Source organism: Panulirus ornatus, chromosome 27 (genome assembly GCF_036320965.1).
Source record: "Panulirus ornatus isolate Po-2019 chromosome 27, ASM3632096v1, whole genome shotgun sequence".
In the NCBI taxonomy this organism is placed as follows: domain Eukaryota; kingdom Metazoa; phylum Arthropoda; class Malacostraca; order Decapoda; family Palinuridae; genus Panulirus; species Panulirus ornatus.
This window is the reverse complement of record NC_092250.1, coordinates 3,413,301-3,434,939: the sequence shown is the minus strand read 5'-3', so window position 1 is coordinate 3,434,939 and position 21,639 is coordinate 3,413,301. Positions and strand designations below refer to the sequence as shown.

General features: G+C 46.6%; 1 protein-coding gene across 18 annotated transcripts in view; it reads right to left on the bottom strand.

Moving 5' to 3' along the window:
• LOC139757548 (protein quick-to-court-like) overlaps nt 1-21,639 on the bottom strand; it is a 148,526-nt gene that overhangs the window by 54,777 nt on the left and 72,110 nt on the right. For 3 of the 18 annotated variants that reach the window (XM_071678124.1, XM_071678118.1, XM_071678130.1), the window contains exon 1: nt 5,954-6,192. The exons of 6 other annotated variants lie outside the window; for them this stretch is intronic. In XM_071678124.1, coding sequence (XP_071534225.1) covers nt 5,954-6,155 — 202 coding nt within the window. In that variant the 5' untranslated portion in view covers nt 6,156-6,192. Of the gene's footprint in view, nt 1-3,224; nt 3,253-5,695; nt 6,194-6,303; nt 6,497-21,639 lie in introns of those variants that run through there. 9 more of the 18 variants (XM_071678119.1, XM_071678132.1, XM_071678136.1 and 6 more) reach the window with 9 other exon arrangements.

The following is a 21,639-nucleotide window of genomic DNA, read 5'->3' as shown; positions in this document are numbered from 1 at the left end:
AGACTGTTGGAGCCACATTCTCGACTTACCCACTGCATGCTACACCACACTGCTACACAGTGGTAACCTACAACACAAGGCGGCCCACTGCCTGCGTGAAGACCTACGAGGCCTGGCTACCTCACAGTGAGAGACGGACACCAACAGGAAATTAAGTTCAAGGAATATTGGCTGCTACACTCTGGTGGTGTCTAGTGGAACACCGTCAGCGATACTCGCCAGGTGAGGTTATCCCTTTAGTGGAGAGATGTGAAGGTGCTGGTGTGAACGGAAGTCAAGATGGAGATTCGCATATTGTAGATAACACGAGTCTACAAGGACGACGGCCGATGATAACGAAGACTTACCGGCCCACAGCTGACAACAGTGGCATTCGACCAAGATGTTTGTCCTTCGTCTACAGACAACTGCAGCAGCTACCGGCGCCTCATGTAGCTAACCCCAGACTGCCTCGATGGGACGTGGCTTATCTGGCACAGCCCTGGAGTCCACACTCTCGTCCCTGCCTCACTTGTACGCGGCAAATGACCGCCAGAATATGGGGAATATACGAAAGTTGTCCCACAGGCCAGCATCTTTACTTCCCATCATCATCGAAACCTTAAAATCTAAAATCATTTAGCAAATGAAAAAGATTTGCGATGAACATCGACAGCAATTTTTATCAAAATAATAATGCACTCAGGACTGACCCCAGTCTGCCCACCAAGACGCTAGATGACCCCTAACAAGCATAAATCATCGCTGGCATCTGACCTCGTGTGATACCACGTATTCTTCACCAAACCACAATCGCTTGGCATCTACGGTATTACCCTACACTGACCAGGTCGAGAGTGATCATTTCTCTCAAATCACCAGTTAAGTTGTGAGGCATTTGTGTTCTCCTGTGGAACCTGCTGGACGTGTGTTCTCAGTGTGCTGCTGAACGAGAGCGCATCTTGGCCCCCGCTGGGCAGACGCTGGCCTGCCACAAGGTAAGGCGCTGCGTTATCTTAATCATCACGTCAATTAAGATAACAGGAGTTCAGCTAAAAATGAAAAAGAACTTCGCCTCCTTTACCTCCTCTGTCTTTCGAGTCCCAGAGACCAACTCGAGAAAGAGATAAAACAACGAAAGAAATCACACACACACACACACATCATTTCACAGACCATTGTAGAGAAGATCACTTGCATAAATGATAACCTCGTCTCTCATCTGTTATCTTATATAACACTGTCATCCTCAACAATCATGTTATATGAGCTTCAGTCTGATATAACGCCCCAGGAGCAGCACCAGCCTTCGTGTATTAAATAATTCCACTTGCAAAGTGCGGAAGTGTGGATAATGGTGAGATTTACCCCGGTCAAAAAATCATTCCAATTCTCCGAGATTATTCTCAAAATACAATCGTTAAAAATGAAGTCTTGGAAAACCTTAAAGCGATGGAGCCGTTGCCGGGTGAGACCGGATATAAACTGTGGCAGAGACCAACCAAAACACACACACACACACCAACTGACGATGACCCACCACACCACCTCATCTCGTAAGGTAAACAAACAAAGACGCCAGTGTTCAAGGCCGAATTCCGACACAACTTTCTCTCCGTCATGGGTTCCCCGACCAGGTCGACTGTGAGGCCCCGATAACTGCTTCCAAGATATCTCACTCCTAAAATACCTCGATTACGTATCAATATTTCACCTGCTTATAGCCCCGTTACGCCCACTTCGCTCATATATATATGTTATCTTGTCTCTTCTACAGAGCGACGCGATTTTCTATTTTCTTCCAAAAACTTTTATTTTGTTCGTTTGGCCATCCATGGATGATATCTCTCTATATATATATATATATATATATATATATATATATATATATATATACATCTGAACGCGTTTTACAAGTGGCCTGAGCAGCAATGTATCGATCCAGCAGATCTACTTGTCACATCATCCTGGGTCCTGCTGTGGTGAGGCCCCTGATGTGGTGAGGGCGCTGCTGTGGAGAGGACGCTGCTGTGGTGGGGGCGCTGCTGCGGTGAGGCCCCTGCTGTGGAGAGGACGCTGCTGTGGAGAGGACGCTGCTGTGGTGGGGGCGCTCCTAATCATCCCGTGTTACAGAGGACCGACGCCCGCGCCACAACTGACGGGCTCGTCTCTCTGGCTCGTCTGGTGAGGTTCTGCATGACGCTGGCAAGTCCAACCTCACACCATCAGTGTGTGTGTGTGTGTGTGTGTGTGTGTGTGCTATACATGTAAGAGTGTATAAGATGTCAGAAAATAACCCCTTGTCACCAGGATCTCTCACAACCTCTCCTAAAGAGCACCAATCTACGTCCATGGTTAGCCTGTACCACAGAGCTTGCAGGAGCTGCCCCCAGACGCTGCAGAGACCTCCTTACTACATCTCTGGGTCTGCTGACGAAGTTGGCCCAACGCTTACAACTTGACATGATCAACAACAACCCCAACAACAACTGTCTACATGATTCAATTCACAACTTTGAGTCCATCAACCTCTAAAGGAAGTCAACTACAACACACCTTACCCAGCTCCTGCGTGAAGTAAATCCTACAAAAAACATCCACCAACAAACTTAATAAACTCACAACACAGCTTCGTTGACCTTCCTCACTCTTCATTAAATCCTTATTACTTTTTCGTTAATCCTCTCTTACTCTTCGTGAACCCCCTTTGGCTCTTGTTAATCGCCCCTATTCTTCGTTAAGCGTCTCCTATTCTTCGTTAACCGCCTTAACGATGGTAGGACTAGACGTTGGTTGGCCGAGGCTGTGGTGTGGACGACCCCGGAGCCAGACAATCATGGGATAACTAGAACGAGGCCATCACCACGCCCCCCCCTCCCCCACGACCCGGACACCACCACCACCACACTGACTCTACCGCAGTCACCACCTCCTCAGCCACGCCCCCCAGGATGCCTACTGCCCTAGCCACGCCCCCCAGCTAGCCTCCTGCCCTAGCCACGCCCCCAGCTAGCCTACTATCCCAGCCACGCCCCCCCGGCCACCGCCGCAACTTCAGCCAGCACACTGCTACCCCCTGCCAAGACCTCAGCCACGCCCCCACCCCAGGATCTCCTGAACCACGCCCCCACCAGGATCTCCTGAACCACGCCCCCACCAGGATCTCATCAGCCATATTCCCAGGCACTAAGCCAAGCCCTCCAGTTACTAGTAATCAATAGACATAATAATATCTGATGACTTACACAGTTTTGACATCACCGCTTGAGTATGTGTATCCTGACATCACTCTCTGATGTCTGCATCGTGACGTCAGTTCTTATTGAGCTACGTTGGCCCCTGACATCTGTGCCTGCTGAGCTACAGTACCAGTGTGCGGTACAACTCCCTCGTGAAGGAATGTACAATGTCTGCCATTATTCATCAGTGCCACCAATATGCACATTCATGAAATAGCTTACAACACTGGCAACGATGTATAACACAGCGTCGTCTTCTGCATCAGCGATCTGTATAATCCAGTATCATGTTGTATAATAAACCAAGTCAGTATACAACACAGAAGGTTTATTGCAGAACACCGTAAAAAAAAACAACTCCGTTTTCTAACACTTAGGTTTGGGTGAGGAAAGTGACCCACCTGCAGTCGTATTTTGGTCACAGATGGTGGAGGTGGTGGACCGAGTCTCGTGCGCTGGAGTTGGCAGATGGTGGAGTGTGTCATATGACAGGACTGTGACAGGTGGTGATGCGGGTTGTCATGAGTGTGGTGTGCATGTGATGAGGTTGGCAGATGGTGAGGTTAGTATGTGAGGGTTCCATGTGATGAGGTTGGTAGATGGTGAGGTTAGTATGTGAGGGTTCCATGTGATGAGGTTGGCAGATGGTGAGGTTAGTATGTGAGGGGTCCATGTGATGAGGTTGACAGATGGTGAGGTTAGTATGTGAGGGTTCCATGTGATGAGGTTGGTAGATGGTGAGGTTAGTATGTGAGAGTTCCATGTGATGAGGTTGGCAGATGGTGAGGTTAGTATGTGAGGGTTCCATGTGATGAGGTTGACAGATGGTGAGGTTAGTATGTGAGGGTTCCATGTGATGAGGTTGGTAGATGGTGAGGTTAGTATGTGAGGGTTCCATGTGATGAGGTTGGTAGATGGTGAGGTTAGTATGTGAGAGTTCCATGTGATGAGGTTGGTAGATGGAGAAGCTGGTGTGTGAAGGCGTCATGTGATGAGGTTGGCAGGTGACGGCGGAGGTGGTATGTGATTGTCTTATGTGATGAGACTGGCAGATGGTGGGGTTGATGTGCCTGTCCGTCATATGGTGAGGTTGACAGATGGTTGGTGAACACCAGGATATCTGGTGGGCATTTTTACTGTCTCACGTGTGCCAGACTCACCCCTTTCACCAAGGGTCTTGGTGCACCACATCTGAAACATGTATGTGCTCTCTCTCTCTCTCTCTCTCTCTCTCTCTCTCTCTCTCTCTCTCTCTCTCTCTCTCTCTCTCTCTCTCTCTCTCACAATATACTTGGCTTCATCACATCCTAACTTCCCATCAGTAATCACACGGTGACGACAAACTACCTTAAGTATGACGGTACGACCATTCGGCACGAAGAAACGACCCTCCATAACGACGATACGACCCTTGAGCACGACGGTCAAACCTGTGGAGGTCTGGGCTTCATACCGTCGTACCCAAAGGGCGTACCGTCGTGCTCAAGGGTCGTACCGTCGTGTTCAAGGATCGTACCGTCGTGCTCAAGGATCGTACCGTCGTGCTGAAGGGTCGTGCCGTTGTGCCCAAAAGTCGTACCGTTGTTTTCAAGGGTCATGTTGATGGGGTACAGGTCATGACAACCCCAGTGATGCTGGACTGTTCCTCCTCAGCTGACCACAGAGGTAGTGACGACGTGGCACATTACGTACACCAGAGGGCCGGATGTCGTGGTTTCGTAACCGGCTTAATGTCTGAACCGACCGATTAATCAAACGAAAATATACGGATTATATAAGGTTGTGAGACGCGTGACAGACGGAACGTGATGAAGTGCTTTTTATGATCTGCCACCAACACAGGAGAAATTAAGTTAGAATGGATCTGGTAATCACCAGCTGGAGCTCACTGTTACCGCTAGCCGAAGCTTCTTCGACTCCTTGACGTGATGGTCAGTGCATGACGAATGACCTGACCAGTTCCTCATGATGGTAGACCTTCACTCTGCCAGGGAGACGACAAACTACCACTGCCTAGCTACAAGCACTGACGAGAGCCACTGGCCTCCCCGCTCCCTGTACCTGATCTGTTTTTGTCCATCACAAGACCAGGTCAGGGTTAGTTAGAGGAGACGTAACCTCCTCCTCAAACTATCGTAACTATAGTTCTGGTTGACCACTAACAGTGATTGGTTATCTTTGGTCAATACACGACCTGTTCATGTCAACACCTTCACAGGCCTCAGCGTCTGTCTGTATTTACCCCAGGAGGTGAACCCTCCCTCCCACGTAAACAACAGATTATACCAATAATAACCAGAACAACAACTGTTGTTATTACTCTGACTCTCTGATCACGAGGGTACGATCCTTGGGTAAGATGACGTAGCTCTTAGTCTGAAACTCCCTCAGTCGAGAGCCAGGCCATCATCATACCCAGTGGTCGTTCCGTCCTGCTCAGGAGGTTACGGCAGGACACGTAACAAGACCAGTCTTACCCATGCCCTCCGCCATGCCTCAAGGTATGACGCAACACAGTAGTCAACGAAACGTTCCCAAACTCAAGTTCCATTTCGTCCGAATATTTTTCTGTGAGTTCCGCTTTCAACATTAAACACTCTTGACAAATATTTTCATCTACAAAAATCGTGAGAAAGCTATGTGTATCACTTTCAAGACTGCCTTGTACATGACTTTCACTATCTTGCTGGTCAGTTTTGTTATCACGAAGAGAATAATTTCTTTAATTTCAATACCGCGAAGTAAAGCAGTTTTAGGTCTAGTGTAGACTTCAGTATCTGGACCAGCAGGCACAGACACAGGAACTTCACTGTCCACGTCGCGATGTAGAACACTTTCAACGCTGCTACGAACACCAGCTTCACTGCTACGTTGTACATGGGTCTCGCTGCTGTAGGGTACACCAGTTTCCGATCCGCTTGTACGATGTCCATCCATTTGCCTGTTGAGTCGTTCACAGTATGGCGCAGTACACGGCACTTCCCTCAGTCGTAGGGCGGACTCTTCCTGGCACTTGGTGAAGACACCAGTGCCAACAACAGACGAGACTAAATATGTAGTCCAAGCTACCTACCTACCTACGTACCTCTTACATTATTGTTGGAGGCGGCGGCGATGCTGGAGGCGTTGATGGAGAAGGTAGCAAGGCCGGGGACGCCAGCGGAGAGCAAGTGAGTGATGGAGACGAGGCCAATCATGTCGGTCGGTTGCTGTGCCCACACTGAGACGATGGGGCGCTTGCACTTTTGACATATGCCCTCCCTTTCATCCTCTCCCCTCTCAACCACCCACCCCCTCCTCTCTCTCTCTCTCTCTCTCTCTCTCTCTCTCTCTCTCTCTCTCTCTCTCTCTCTCTTAATCCCGATACCTGTGTTTATATTTGTCTAGTTCCTGTCTTACACACTCCCCATTCGTTGATCCTCTCCTCCAGCAGCTCTCCCGTCCTCACCAGGTCCTCCTACTCCTCCCTGACGGCACCGCAGGAAGTCCCTCCCTCACTCCACCTCCCTAACACCAACACTTTATTCCTCCTTCCCTATCCTCATCGCGACCTCAGTCACCCTTTCCCTCCTGCGTCCCCGTCCACCCACAGCTTCCCTCCATCACACCATCTCCCGCTCTCTCACTACCCCTCCCCTACCGCCAAGGGGAGGGGCACTTCTCTCCCGCCAGGGGAGGGGGTGGGGGGGGAGGAGGCCTTCCCTCGCGCCACATCACAGATCTACACAAACATCGTCACTTGGTGCCACCCGGGCGGCCGACCGACCAGCCAGCGTAGTCTTGCTTAGCTTGTTCCTCAGCTCTCGTGTTCTCCTCCAATTTTTTCCTTTCTTCCTTTCTTCTGATCTTGTTTCCTTCGTTTCATTCCCTTCCTTTTTCCTCCTTTCCCTCAGATCTTTCCTCCTGCAGCAGATCTCTGACTATCGTCCTTCCCACAGACATAAACAAGGCAAAGTCTGTGTGTGTGTGTGTGTGTGTGTGTGTGTGTGTGTGTGTGTGTGTGTGTGTGTCGTCTTTCTTCACTCTGCCATACATCACGGTAGCAGTACATCCCCGCCAACCATCCCTCTCTCCCCACACACACCTGCACCCACCCCCACACACCTGCACCCACCCCCACACACATCTGCACCCACCCCCACACACCTGCACCCACCCCAACACACCTGCACCCACCCCCACACACCTGCACCCACCCCCAGACACTCACCACCACCCCACCACCACCCCACCACCCCTCCCAACCCCACGACAACCCCCCTGGGAACGACATGTCGTCCTGATGGATGTCAGACCATCTGATGTTCATGTCTGGCGCGTGTGTGTGTGTGTGTGTGTGTGCTGGGGTGAGGAACCTGTGACCCCGCACGTACCCCGCCTGACCCCACGGTGATGACACCAGTCCCGAGTTGACCCCACCCTGACCCCAGCTGACCCGCCACTGACCTACGACAATCCTACAGGAATCTGAGGGTGACTCCAACATAAACCTGACCAAGTTGTGACCTGGATATGACCCTGTGAGGATTTTTTGATCATTCCTCTTCCAGTCAGACTCCCATTTTCTTTCCTTGATAGTAATAACCATTTTCTTTTATCCTATCGCATTTTCATCGTTTTATTCCTTCCTAATCTTGTTTTCTATACCAATCCCATATATATATATATATATATATATATATATATATATATATATATATATATATATATATATATATATATATATATATATATATATATATTCGCCTACGTTTATTTCATAAAATTCATGACCTGTTGAAATTTTCAAGAATTTTAAGAGTATGGAATTTTAGCATAGTTCTCCGTGGAAATTACCTCCACCTGCCGCCCCCTTGGCCGGGAAAGTGTGGTGTGTCGGCAGCAGCCCAGCACACACACACACACACAGACACACACACAGGACGTGTGGCAACCACGACACCACGTGACACCTACGTCAAGGACGCACGTACGTGCAGACCAGAATAAATGTTTCACTCCAAGTCAGCGCACCTTGGCAATAATGCCACCCACTCCCATTTTCTCTGATTACTAATCTCTCGCGATTTTCTTTGACTCCCTTCGACGCACCCCTTACTATTATATTCAACTCTTACCGGATTATTGCAGTCTAGTGAGGATTCATTTGTATATAATCGCAAGAGAACGTAGTCTTATAAGTTCAGACATTACAGAAATAATCTGAAAAGTCCGCTAAACTCGGAATATCTGCTGTATCCGAAAGGGAAAGGCGGGAAAAGAGAAGCCAGGGCATCGCAAGATGTACGTGACCAACCACGGGTGTTTTACCGAACACAAAAGAAGTGGACCCATTACTCTCTTTCTCCTCCACAGAGAAACGGTAAGAAGTCACGTACGGCTCCATAGAGCTCCAGAATTTCAAAATATTTTCAGATTAGGATTCAGTAGTATAACCTAAAAGAAATCTAAATCTATATCATTCGCTTCCTAATAACACAATCCTCTTGTTTATGATTCTGAAAACAATTTCATCCGTTGTGTTATTATCTCTGAACTTCAGTTTCCCTCTATAACCAACTTCTACTTTCCCATCTATATTTTCTATCTTCGTCATCAACACTAATCCTGACTGGCAGAAAATATAGATATATAAACTTCTCTGCGAAATTCTGAGCCACGATATACGTCGATGCAGACTGTGCAATTTACAGACAGTCACGAAGGGAGTTTCATTGTTCCAACAATATAAAAAAATAGTTTGAATTCGGACGTCGAGTGTCAAAGTCTTCAGACATTCTACTGGATCAATTTTGAGCGAACTAAAGGAATAAAACTATGTTCTAAATCATAGTATTTTGAATTAGAAGGGGACAAATGCTTCCTACACTGAACTAGTACCCATACATATATACATAGGCCAACATACATATATCCAAACTGCTGTATCAAAAACACACACACACACACACACACACACACACACACACACACACACACACACACAATCTGGCATCATCATCCACAGCGCCCCTCACACCTGTCAATACACGGCATCAAATGACAGATAACAAGACTCTCGCTATCTGTGGTGAGGTCGTCCATGTCAACACATTCTAACTACAGGAACTGCATCAATCAGAGATGGCACCAGTGACGGGGAAACTCACGAACAATCTGCCTGTAACTCGCGGTCAAGAAAGCGGGGAATTAACTGCCACTCAAGAGAGTGGAAGTCTTGATCAATCTGCCGGGGTAAGGATTTCCAATCTGGCAGGAAACATAGAGCCAATCTGCGGGGCAAGTCTCTTTCAATCTAGCGGGGAACTCACGACCAACTGGGCGGGGGAAGTCATTGTCAATCGTGCGGGGAACTCCCTTCAAGTCGGGCGGGGGAACTCATCCAGAGAGGAGAAAGTTCCTCAAGGAATTTGACCCCGTAAAAATTGTGTTCTTAACTATTCTTCAAGTTCCTTCTGTATCACGACAAGCAATGGAGTGATAACAAACAGGCACTGATAATGTGTGCATGTATGAATGTATTTATATTCCAATATGGTAGCGAAACAAATTCATTCCACGTTTCTTTCATTATTCCTAGCCGTTACTACAGGGAACGCGTCGTTCCTGCAGTCCGTCGTGTACTGGAACGTGACACGACAACAACAACACGACCAAAACCATGCCTGAATATCCTTCCTTCCTGACCCTGGGCCTCAGTCTGGCCCTGATCATGGCTGATGCAACACATGAAAAAGATGAAATTATGAATCATATTGAAAGATGGGAAAACTCGCTGTTATAATTACTTTGTTAAAACGGTGAACATGTAAATAAATATATAAATAGTAAATGAATAAATAAATAAGAACGATTTCATTAATTTAAGCAGCCATTCTAATGAAAAATATACAGTTGAGGAATTACATGATTAGGGGGTTATAATCGTCATTAGTTAATTGACTACAAAAGAGCTTAAGGTGTGTGTGTGTGTGTGTGTGTGTGTGTGTGTGTGTGTAGTGAGGCATGCTGGGTGTCACGTGTTTCCATCCAGGAGGGAAACAAATACAGTGAAGAACGTGAGGTTCTGGCGTGTCCAGAGTCAGCCTGGTAATGATGGTGGGGTCTGCAGGCTACATGCAACTTGGTCCCATTATATATATATATATATATATATATATATATATATATATATGTGTGTGTGTGTGTGTGTGTGTGTGTGTGTGTGTGTCTACCGCACAGTAAATTCCACCCCCCACCCCCAATGCAACAGTACATGTGTATCCGTAGCAGAGCAAGGGACAGAACCCCACCCACCAGGTGGCCGAGGTCCCACCGTCGCTTACGTCACAAAGGAGTAACAACAACAGCCACAAGGACACACACACACACACACACACACACACACACACACACACACACACACACACACACACTGAGGGAAAACCTGGTGTGGTTTGGTACTAACACCACCACCACCCTGTGGGGCTGGACTGAGCCAGCTGCTTGTGTCTGTTGCTGGGGTCGGCCTCCCATACCTACTCACTCTCTATTCCCCTTCCTGCGTCCAACTCTCTCTCTCTCTCTCTCTCTCTCTCTCTCTCTCTCTCTCTCTCTCTCTCTCTCTCTCTCTCTCTCTCTCTCTCTCTCTCTCCATTTATCTATCTATCTATCTAATAATCATGTCAGATACTAACAGAGGTTAAAGGATATACAGTCGCCACCATGTGTAGGTGACATAACAGTTTGTAGAATGAGGCAACATATAAACTGACGTGATGGAAGTAATCGAAGAAGATTCTGTACAAATAAGTTATGGAATGATTAGCAATATAATGGTGACGCCTTACATGGATTAAACTGGGGGAAAAAATCTAGACGTCTCCATGTGACGAAAAGGTGGAACTTGAGGACCAAAGTGAATATGAATTGTATTACTGAGTCAGATGATGAGACGTGTGATAATGAGAACAGGCGCAACGAGAGTTACGTACCCCATGTTGAAATCCTTGATGTATATACTGATAATTTATCACGAATACATAGAACATAACTCAGCTACTACTGTGTCATATGATCATCAACCAAGCCAAAACCTTAAGCTGGAGAGAATTCAGAAACAAGTTTCATCTGAGAGAATTGAACCTTGAACTACAACAGGAGACTGAAATAATATTAACTGTATTCGCGCAGGTTAGGAAGAATAGGAACAAAACAGTGTGTTTACCCCTTAGATACTTCACAACTGGGGACAAAGTAACCGATATATAAGAATTCCACACAACATACCACAAAACTCACACACAAATTTCTCAGAGAGCCAGACAAGAGAGATGGACAGACTATTCTATGCTCTGCATAACGGGACGAAGGAGTATGTGAGGAATGGGGAATGGCGCCTACGGAAAATTGGAAACATTGTCTCAAAACAGTTGCAGATGAACCTGTGACACACGGACGGATCTGCCATAATTGTGGTGATGGTGGTTGGTCGGTCCGTGGTATTGTCTGTTCTACCCTACCCTGACCACGGTCCCACCCTGGCCACAACACCTGCTGCTGGCCTGGCCACAACACCTGCTGCTGGCCTGGCCACACAGTAACAGCAGCTGACGTAAACACAGCCTCACCCTGGCCACGCCTTCCTCCCATTTGCCTTCATCATCAGTGTCACTCACCACCTGACCTTGAGAGTTACTGACTCATCCACCCACATCCACCTCCACCTACGACTCCACCCGACCCCTCCACCTCCACTCTCCCCCCTTCACCTGTATCATCTCACCCCCCCCCCCTTTCTTTCATTCAGCATAACACCTGTGGTTCACATCAGAAGTATCACCCAGTCCTACTCCAACAGTCTCCGTGTTGATGACACTGGCTATTTTCATCTCTCTCTTTCTAACTCTCCATCTCTCACTTCTCTCTCCCTACCCTCGCCCTTCAACTCTCTTTCATCTCTCCCCTCCTCACCCTTTTTACCTCCCTGTCACCCTTCCTCCTCTAACTCCCTCCTTCAGAACAAAAGTTCCAGTGAGGACGATCGGTCCCCTCTCTCAAGCGAGAAGACTCAGGGGAGCCTTGCCCTTGATGGCTGCGAGAGAGAGAGAGAGAGAGAGAGAGAGAGAGAGAGAGAGAGAGAGAGAGAGAGAGAGAGAGAGAGAGAGAGAGAGAGAGAGAGAGAGCCAGTTTCACGTTACCCACCGAGAGCGTCACCCTGCGTGAAATACAGCTGATTCGCACGTCTTCAAACGCCCATCAACATTCCCCAGACACCCTCTCCATCCCTCCCCTGAGGCCCAGCCATCTCCATTACAACCCTCTTATCCCTCTCTCTTTTTCCTTCCCTCTTTTTATTACCTCTTTTTTTTTCCCCTTCTGCGGCACTATCCTGTCTTCTTCTCTTGCGATGGGAGATGAGAAGCCTTCTGCTGCACTATCCTGTCTCCATCTATAGTTTACTGCTTTTCAGCAGATAACCTTTAAGACCATTTTGGTTTTCTGTAATGTGGTTTTCCCATGTGCTCCCCAATCCTTCCTTTAACCTCCTTAATGACAATAAGATGTGAGGGCGACTCATCCACAAACAAAATAAGAGACAGTAGTGTCAAGTTACATCTTCCTTTCCACTAATAAGACAAAGTGGTAAAATGCATCTTCATCCATTTCTTCTCCAGAGTATATTTCACATCATCAACACTTGTCCTCACGAACATCAAAACTTGTTCCTGTCATAATAACAAATTCTTTTTCCACACAATATTAGATAAAGTTCATCCTGTGATTGACAGAGCGTTTTGCTTTTTATTTCTAGGCGATACAGCCGAGCAAGACCGACCACTGTCATCTGTACTTTTCAGTACCACACTTGGCGTCCACGATACACAACACCATCATATATTTATCATATTCTGATCAGCATCACAAAGTGAAGGTCACCAATGGTATGTCCTCCGCTACGTATTTCATGACTGACTTCTCGTCGAAGACGAGAAACATCAAGATCATGAAATGATTATGATCTTTCCTTCTTTCGTGGTGATCTCACTTACCACATACCACCACAAACAGCTTCTGAAGCCATGCGCTGTGGTTAAGTGTGAGGGATCGATTTTCTTAAACATAGTTAAACTCGATCATGTCAACAGCTGGAGACTGTTGTGAACAGGTGCAGTCATCACTACCCTGACGTCACGCTGGGAACACATGTTACTGTCAACAGATGGCGGACAGGTCATTGTGACGTCACGCTGGGAACACGTGTTGTGGTTGTAAACTAACTAAACCTGTTTCCTGTAAAAGAGCTCAAGTGCTTCAGGCAGCAAGGGCGATATTACCAACTACTGCACAATTATACTTGGCAGATCAGTGGAACAATGCGAGACGACATATGCAGATGATGCTAAACTTAGTTCAACACCAGAATCGTATATATATTAAGCATTGTAAAGTTAGGCAGACTTAGGTAAAACCTTATGGTTCTGGTTGGGTAATACCCACTCCCCCCCTGAGCCCACACTGCAGCAGAAGTTGGTTCTCGTTCAGGAGATAGTTTACATCTGATGACCGATGTGTTCCCCACCTCATACAACGTCCTGGGTCAAGCTGACGATGGTGGCAGGTCCCTCACCCAACCTGACTGTCCCCTCAGCGTGACTGATTCTGTTTGTATTGTCGTCGATCAACAATGTTTGATGGTAGGGCGAGGGTCTAGTGCCGTCACCCGCCACAGGCAAGGTATTACTCATAGTCTCAAGTTATTGGTAAAGTCCCTATCTCAATTTTCTCCTCCCTTTCACTATCTCTCCCTTTCCCTTGATATTCATCTAACTATCCATCTTCACCTTCCATCTCACAATCCATCCTCCGTTTCCTCTTCTCATTTCTTCCCTTTCTTCTTCCTATCACATCCTCCTTCTGTATTACAGAACTTCTTTCATTCAATCGTCTTCAACATTCCATTCTCACTTTTGAAAACACCAGCATCACATCTCTTATACCTTACCACACTCCTGTCGCTCTCTTACCGTATTCCTCCTACCACACTCCTACCACACTCCTTCTACCCTCACTGTCTTCCCACAACCCCACACCTCGTCATGCCCACCACGTCTTCCCACAAGACCCAAATCCTCAGCTCGTCACCTTCCTAGTCTCCATTTGATCCCACATCGCCAGAAATTTCGACAATCCGGTCAAAGCGACGTCCATTTCCACATCATAATCATGCTCTTTTCCGTCTCGCTGATTCCACATATCTTGGAACAGCTCTTACAACTTCCGCAGGGCCGTCTACACTCCCTTAATAATGTGACAGAACAGATCAAACACGAAAGATATTCATTTTTCTGTTTTTGGTATAAATATATTCTTAAGAAAGCCCTCTGTCTTAGTCTCCCACACTACTTTAACCTGTCTAAGGTCACCATTTTGAATGTTGACAGTGTTCAAAACCTACAATATCAATACATCATAGCTGCCACATGAATGCTATGGTGTTTTAAGGGAAGTATGGCTTCAAAATGTTAAAAATCAGTCCTTGTGTCGTGAAAATATTTTGTGACCATTAATGGATCGTAATCTATACCATCTTAACACTTGAAGTTTCTGAAAATCCTAACACGGTTTGCATACATAAACAGGCAGGCGAGTAATGCCCAGAAACCTAATCACTCAGCTTATCTACACACAACAGTTAGACAGGTATAATGGTGGGTATTGTGTATGATAATAAGTAGAGCACCTCACTGAACCTAGAGCTGGACAAGAGCCATCATGACTTCGTGTGTGTGTGTGTGTGTGTGTGTGTGTGTGTGTGTGTGTGTTTTAGCAACGTGTGTCAATAGGTTAGCGGGTGTAGGAGCGTGCTTGCCTGCTAGTTCATCTGTGTTTGTGGGTACATTTGACCGATGTGGCCAGACTCGGGCCACGGTCGGAAGGGGAGCACCTCATTCTGACTTAGATACCTCATTACGGGGTCACTTATCCCTAACCTCTCTCTCTCTCTCTCTCTCTCTCTCTCTCTCTCTCTCTCTCTCTCTCTCTCTCTCTCTCTCTCTCTCTCTCTCAACACTTCATTCTCCTGTTCCATCAACACCGTAATCCTCTCACCTCCCAGAAATAGGTAGGTCTAGTGCTCACCGCCCAGCTGCGCCTGCCTGAAGGATGACACTGCGCTCCCCTGCAAATACGAAAGCGCAGTCACTGTGTCCATACGTGTCCAGGTGCGCGTGACGTCTCCCTGAGCTGCGCAGGTGTCTCGACATGCAACTATGATGTGGCGATAATTCCCGTAATATCTACTGGAATGCGGGGTTCTCGTACCACCTGGGAAACTGTGCCCACCTTCCCTATGGAGTCCACCCACGGTGCGCAGTTCTCTCTTTTACTTTAACTTGTCAATTCATCAACAATCTACAGGTAGGTCAGCTACTCTACGACTTCAATAAATTGCGCATCTTTACTCCTAAAACCGAACGAAATCATCAGCAGTACTCCAAGCTCTCACCAAAGTGCCCATCTCGTATCTTACGCCTACCCAACTGCGCTCAATATCTTCGTTAGATAGCTGTAATGACCGGCGCAGCAACTGTACATATTGAACTGCATCTGCGCAGCGAGTGAGCCAGGACAGCAATAAAGTTGAGTCAGAACAGTCATTAGGGGGCCCCGGCATCCCTCTCTCTCTCTCTCTCTCTCTCTCTCTCTCTCTCTCTCTCTCTCTCTCTCTCTCTCTCTCTCTCTCTCTCTCTCTCTCTCACACACACACACACACACACAAACTCGTGTTCCAGAGAGAGAGAGAGAGAGAGATTGTAAGACCATCATGGAACATATCGAAAGTACAAGAGACAAAATACCTCCTGTTCCTGTATCTCTCATGTCTCATTTCCCCACTATCAAGACGTGACGGGAACAAGAGAAAGAAACAAAATCTTGCAAGAACCTGTTCCACACAGGTCTGACCTGACAACACCACTCACCACCCAACACACACACACACACACACACACACACACACACACACACACACACGTACACACAGACCGTAATTACCCGAAACATATCCTCATATAAAGGATCCAAGTCAGGGGTTGCAAACAGATGAGTCGGTTCGTTACTTGAGACTTAGGTCTATCGAGTGCCAGGGTGTCACTATAGACATCAACATTAAGTTGGAATCACCAAACAAAATATCCTGAACACCTTCTTCTGATGCTGAAATGGCGCTCAGGCTACACACACACACACACACACACACACTCATTGCACATAACGAACATCTTACAGTGATTCAACATTGTTCTTACGTATTAATTATGAGTATGTCATGTTCAGTAAGATAAGAGAGCGTCAGTACGAGAGGTTATGTACAACCCACGTTTAGTTTTGTCGTCTGCAAAACCCATATTCTTTTTTAACACCTGCCATCCACAATGTGAACCGGAATCATCATCCCCTGAGTGCCTTTTGCATCGAGGTTGCAATTAACAGAGGATAAAAATGCAGCTTTGGCAACTTCCGCTCACGAACGCAACATCGTGAAGTAAGGCATGACGACATACGTAGTGGTGATGACGCTGACATCTGCTGCCTGACTGATGTTTGATATTCGTTGTTGGCAAGTTACTCCAGGATCTACATCAGGGTTATCTTGCCCTTTACTAATTAAATTCTATCCACACAACAGCAAAAACCATGAATTCTACACACCAACACTCCATTTTTGCCTGGTACCTGCGCAAATATATGAAATTCAAGGCCATACTTAATTATTACAAACATATATATATATATATATATATATATATATATATATATATATATATATATATATATATATATATATATATATATATATATATTCCACCTGTTTAAAGGCAACTTTAAACCTCACGCTTCTGTCACATGTTTACCTGTACTGTGACTTGGTGTGACAGACTTCAAGATGGAACGATACTGAACGAAAGAATGAATAAACAAAAGATATACCAAAATCATTCAAAATTATGAGAACTTGATGACGCAGTTTCTCACTCACAATCATGAGTACCCAAACCTCTCCAGGAAATGTGAGAATGTTGTATTGTTGTCAGCACTCAAGACCAGAACAAGACCAGTCTTCAATACACGCACCTGTGTCACATCCTATCCCGTCACAACACACGCACCTGTGTTACACCCTACCCCGTCACAACACACGCACCTGTGTCACACCCTACCTCGTCACAACACACGCACCTGTGTTACACCCTACCTCGTCACAACACACGCACCTGTGTTACACCCTACCCCGTCACAACACACGCACCTGTGTCACACCCTACCCCGTCACAACACACACACCTGTGTTACACCCTACCCCGTCACAACACACGCACACCAGTGTTACACCCTACCCCGTCACAACACACGCACCTGTGTCACACCCTACCCCGTCACAACACACGCACCTGTGTTACACCCTACCCCGTCACAACACACGCACACCTGTGTTACACCCTACCCCGTCACAACACACGCACCTGTGTTACACCTTACCCCGTCACAACACACGCACCTGTGTTACACCCTACTCCGTCACAACACACGCACCTGTGTTACACCCTACTCCGTCACAACACACGCACACCTGTGGTACACCCTACCCCGTCACAGACATGATTACCTTAGCCTACAAATGTGAATTACATCAAGGCTTCATAGTAAACAAGTGTTGAGCATTATCATACAGAGAGGAACTGTTGCCCAGGTGAGGTTTGAGAATGTCGATGTTCTAACTACTTGAACCGAACAATCATCATTATCAGGTAAACAAAGACTTTAACAATTGAATAACTAAAAAAAAAAAAGGGTAATCGACCTTTGACAAATGATCAAATTTGTGAACATAAAAGTAATTTTCTTATAAACTGTTGAATGAGGCAGTTTGATGAAGGAAGAGCCAATCATAAGTCTTTCACAAGAGCGTAATTCACCAATCAGAAGTGAGAGACGTGAGGGAACATGGCGAACATGACCCGGAAACATGAACAGGATCTGTAGCGATGATTCCCACTGACGAAGATGACGATGATGATGATGATGACGATGATGGTAGTGATGTCTTACGAATAGTCTGCCGCTCCTCACCTTCCTATCTCCCTTCTTCCTCAACAGTGTCTGTCTACCAGTAAGGGGAAGGTCTATCACCAGGTGGCACTTTTATTTACACAGTGGTGCGCCTCAGTCCACACCTTGATATGGCCACCTAACACACACACACACACACACACACACACACACACACACACACACACACAGTTTAAGAGCCGGAGTAAAGCGAATGTAAAACTCTCTCGTCATAACAAACACACAATAATCACACCCCCGTGGGACCCCTGCCAGTATGAACTCTCTCCATACTGAACACACAAGTAGTTACATCCTGATTACTTTATTTTTCGTATCATCAGAGCTGGGATCATCACAATAACGTTCTCACACAAATGAATTTTTGTTTCACTTTGGCACAAATTGCTAAAAAATAATTCCAGTTTTATCCCAGGGAAAAAATAACGGAGAAAGAAGGTCGTTTACCAGTATGGTAATTGGCGCTCTCTCTCTCTCTCTCTCTCTCTCTCTCTCTCTCTCTCTCTCTCTCTCTCTCTCTCTCTCTCTCTCTCTCTCTCTCTCTCTCTCTCGGCACATACACACAGCTCAACTACCCGTACCACTGCAGATCGCTCTCACATCCCTCCCTGCACAACGCAACACTCGCCACATGTCACTAAGACAGCCAGTAAACACCCGGGTGTCATCTTTAGCCAGGGGGAGGTGGCGTTCTCTCCCACACGGGAACCTAAGCAAGTCGCTGCCAGCCAGACAAGATACCACCACCAGGCAACTTTCTAAACACGTCTACACGGTCAGCCACAACTCCCCCCCAGCGATGCACACGCATCACAATGTGCCAACCCTCTTGCCACACACCACCCGAGACACTATACGCCACTCTGGAGGCTGAGGGATACAACCAGACGAACACACAACATGAGCAGCGATCGAGGAGAAGGAGCGACATCAGCTGATCTGGTCGTTTCCCAGTGTAACACATGTAGCGCCCAGTCTGTCAGCTGACTCAGCAAAACAAAGCAAGTGTCTAATGGCGATTTTATTTACTAATAACTAACATACCAATAATTCTACGTGAAAGTCAGTGACTTATTAATGATTTCTTAAATTTTTGAGCAACTGTGGTTTAGTTGTTCAAATTATCATCAAAAGACAATCATCACGTGAGCAGCTGCCGATATTACTGTGGAAATACGTGGGGAAAATAACAGTTGCAGGATTTTCTTGATAGTGATGACAACCCTGCCTCTGATAGTGATGACAACCCTGCCTCTGATAGTGATGACAACCCTGCCTCTGATAGTGATGGCAACCCTGCCTCTGATAGTGATGACAACCCTGCCTCTGATAGTGATGACAACCCTGCCTCTGATAGTGATGACAACCCTGCCTCTGATAGTGATGACAACCCTGCCTCTGATAGTGATGACAACCCTGCCTCTGATAGTGATGACAACCCTGCCTCTGATAGTGATGACAACCCTGCCTCTTAATGAGGAAGTAATGTTGCAGTAAAACACGAGCCACGGGCCAACCCCAGACCTGCCGCCTTTCCCACAACATCTGTGGGACTCAGAGAGAGAGAGAGAGAGAGAGAGAGAGAGAGAGAGAGAGAGAGAGAGAGAGAGAAGGAGGGAGGGAGGGAGGCGTCTGGTGGGTGGTGTGACTAAGACGAGGGAGGTAACACGCGAGCAGACAACTCCCAGAACACAAGCTAATATATATAACCTGCAAGACAGAAACCTTGAGAGAGAGAGAGAGAGAGAGAGAGAGAGAGAGAGAGAGAGAGAGAGAGAGAGAGAGAGAGAGAGAGAGAGAGAATGTGGAGAAGAAAATGAGGAATTAGGAACAGATATTCTAACCTGTTTATTCTCTGAACGTTGTCGAGAAGACAGAAGACACAGACCTGCCACATGTACGACAGGTAACACGGCTCAGTTATGATGATCCTGCAGGCTATACAGAGCCATACATAACGTCAGGACATCACATCATTACGACTTCGTCAGTCATGCAAGTTTTAAAATGTTATCGTAACGATGAAACACAACAAACAGTTATCCAAATAGCGACAGGAAAGAAACTGAAACAGATCTTGATGGCAAAATATTACAGCTATAAATATATATTGATATCATAACTCACGTTACTACTGGTAGTTCTCCTACTGATGTTATCACCCATATTGATCCTCTGAACTGATGTTATCACCCATATTGATCCTCTGAACTGATGTTATCTCCCATCCTTGTCCTCCATATTGATGACGGCTCCTACATCACCCTCCTACTGGTGATATATCCCATAATCCTTCTCCTGTGATGAGATTTCTCGCACGGAGGAGAAACCTGGTGAAAACATGCACAGCTTCCCACTCCAAGATGTGGTCGTGACACTAGGTGACGTAACACAAGTAACACACACACGGTCGAGCAGAGAATGTTGAATGTGAGGAGGTGGTTCATGTTGATAATGACTGTGGTCGTGTGTGGTCGTGTGTGTGTGTGTGTGTGTGTGTGTGTGTGTGTGTGTGTGTGTGTGTTTGTACCTCTGTTTGCCCAGCTCTCGTACATGTTTACACATACTACGTGTGTTCTACGAGCATGAGTAAGTGTGTGTGTCGAGTAAAGCGGTTATTTCCGGGTTACATGTCCGACGTACGGTACAGTGATCCAGCCGGGGACCTGACGCCTCCAGAACCCGGGAAAAAATAGCGAACGATCAAACGTTGAGAAGGACGAGATCAGCTACTTATTTCCCTCTTCAGGATGACACTTCGACCCTTGAGTGACGATACGACACTTGGGTACGATAGCCGGTCGTACTCAAGGGTCGTACAATCTTGGTACATCATCATCATCATACATTCAATACGTCCAGCAATACAGATACATTAAGCACCTCTCTCTCTCTCTCTCTCTCTCTCTCTCTCTCTCTCTCTCTCTCTCTCTCTCTCTCTCTCTCTCTCTCTCCACGCGTCTGGCACAAAATTCTTCTCTTCCTCACAACAGTAAAACATCACATCATTTAGACACTCACGATTACTGTGTATTATCGTCTAAGTCGCCTCGCAGCCGTGAGAGGATCCACAACCTGAGTGTCTGACATGTTTCCTCACGACGCATGAAGGGGTCGCTGGTCTCCACATACTGTACAGTCCAACACTCACACACACGAGGGATTCCCTCTGCAAACTCTGCCAACGTCTCTGACAACCCAACACAAACATCAAGTTATTCACAAAAATCCTCTCATACAAAAGTCATGAATATTCACTAAATCATTTGCATAATATTCTGATGGTTAACGACTCGTGTCGTAAAGAAGT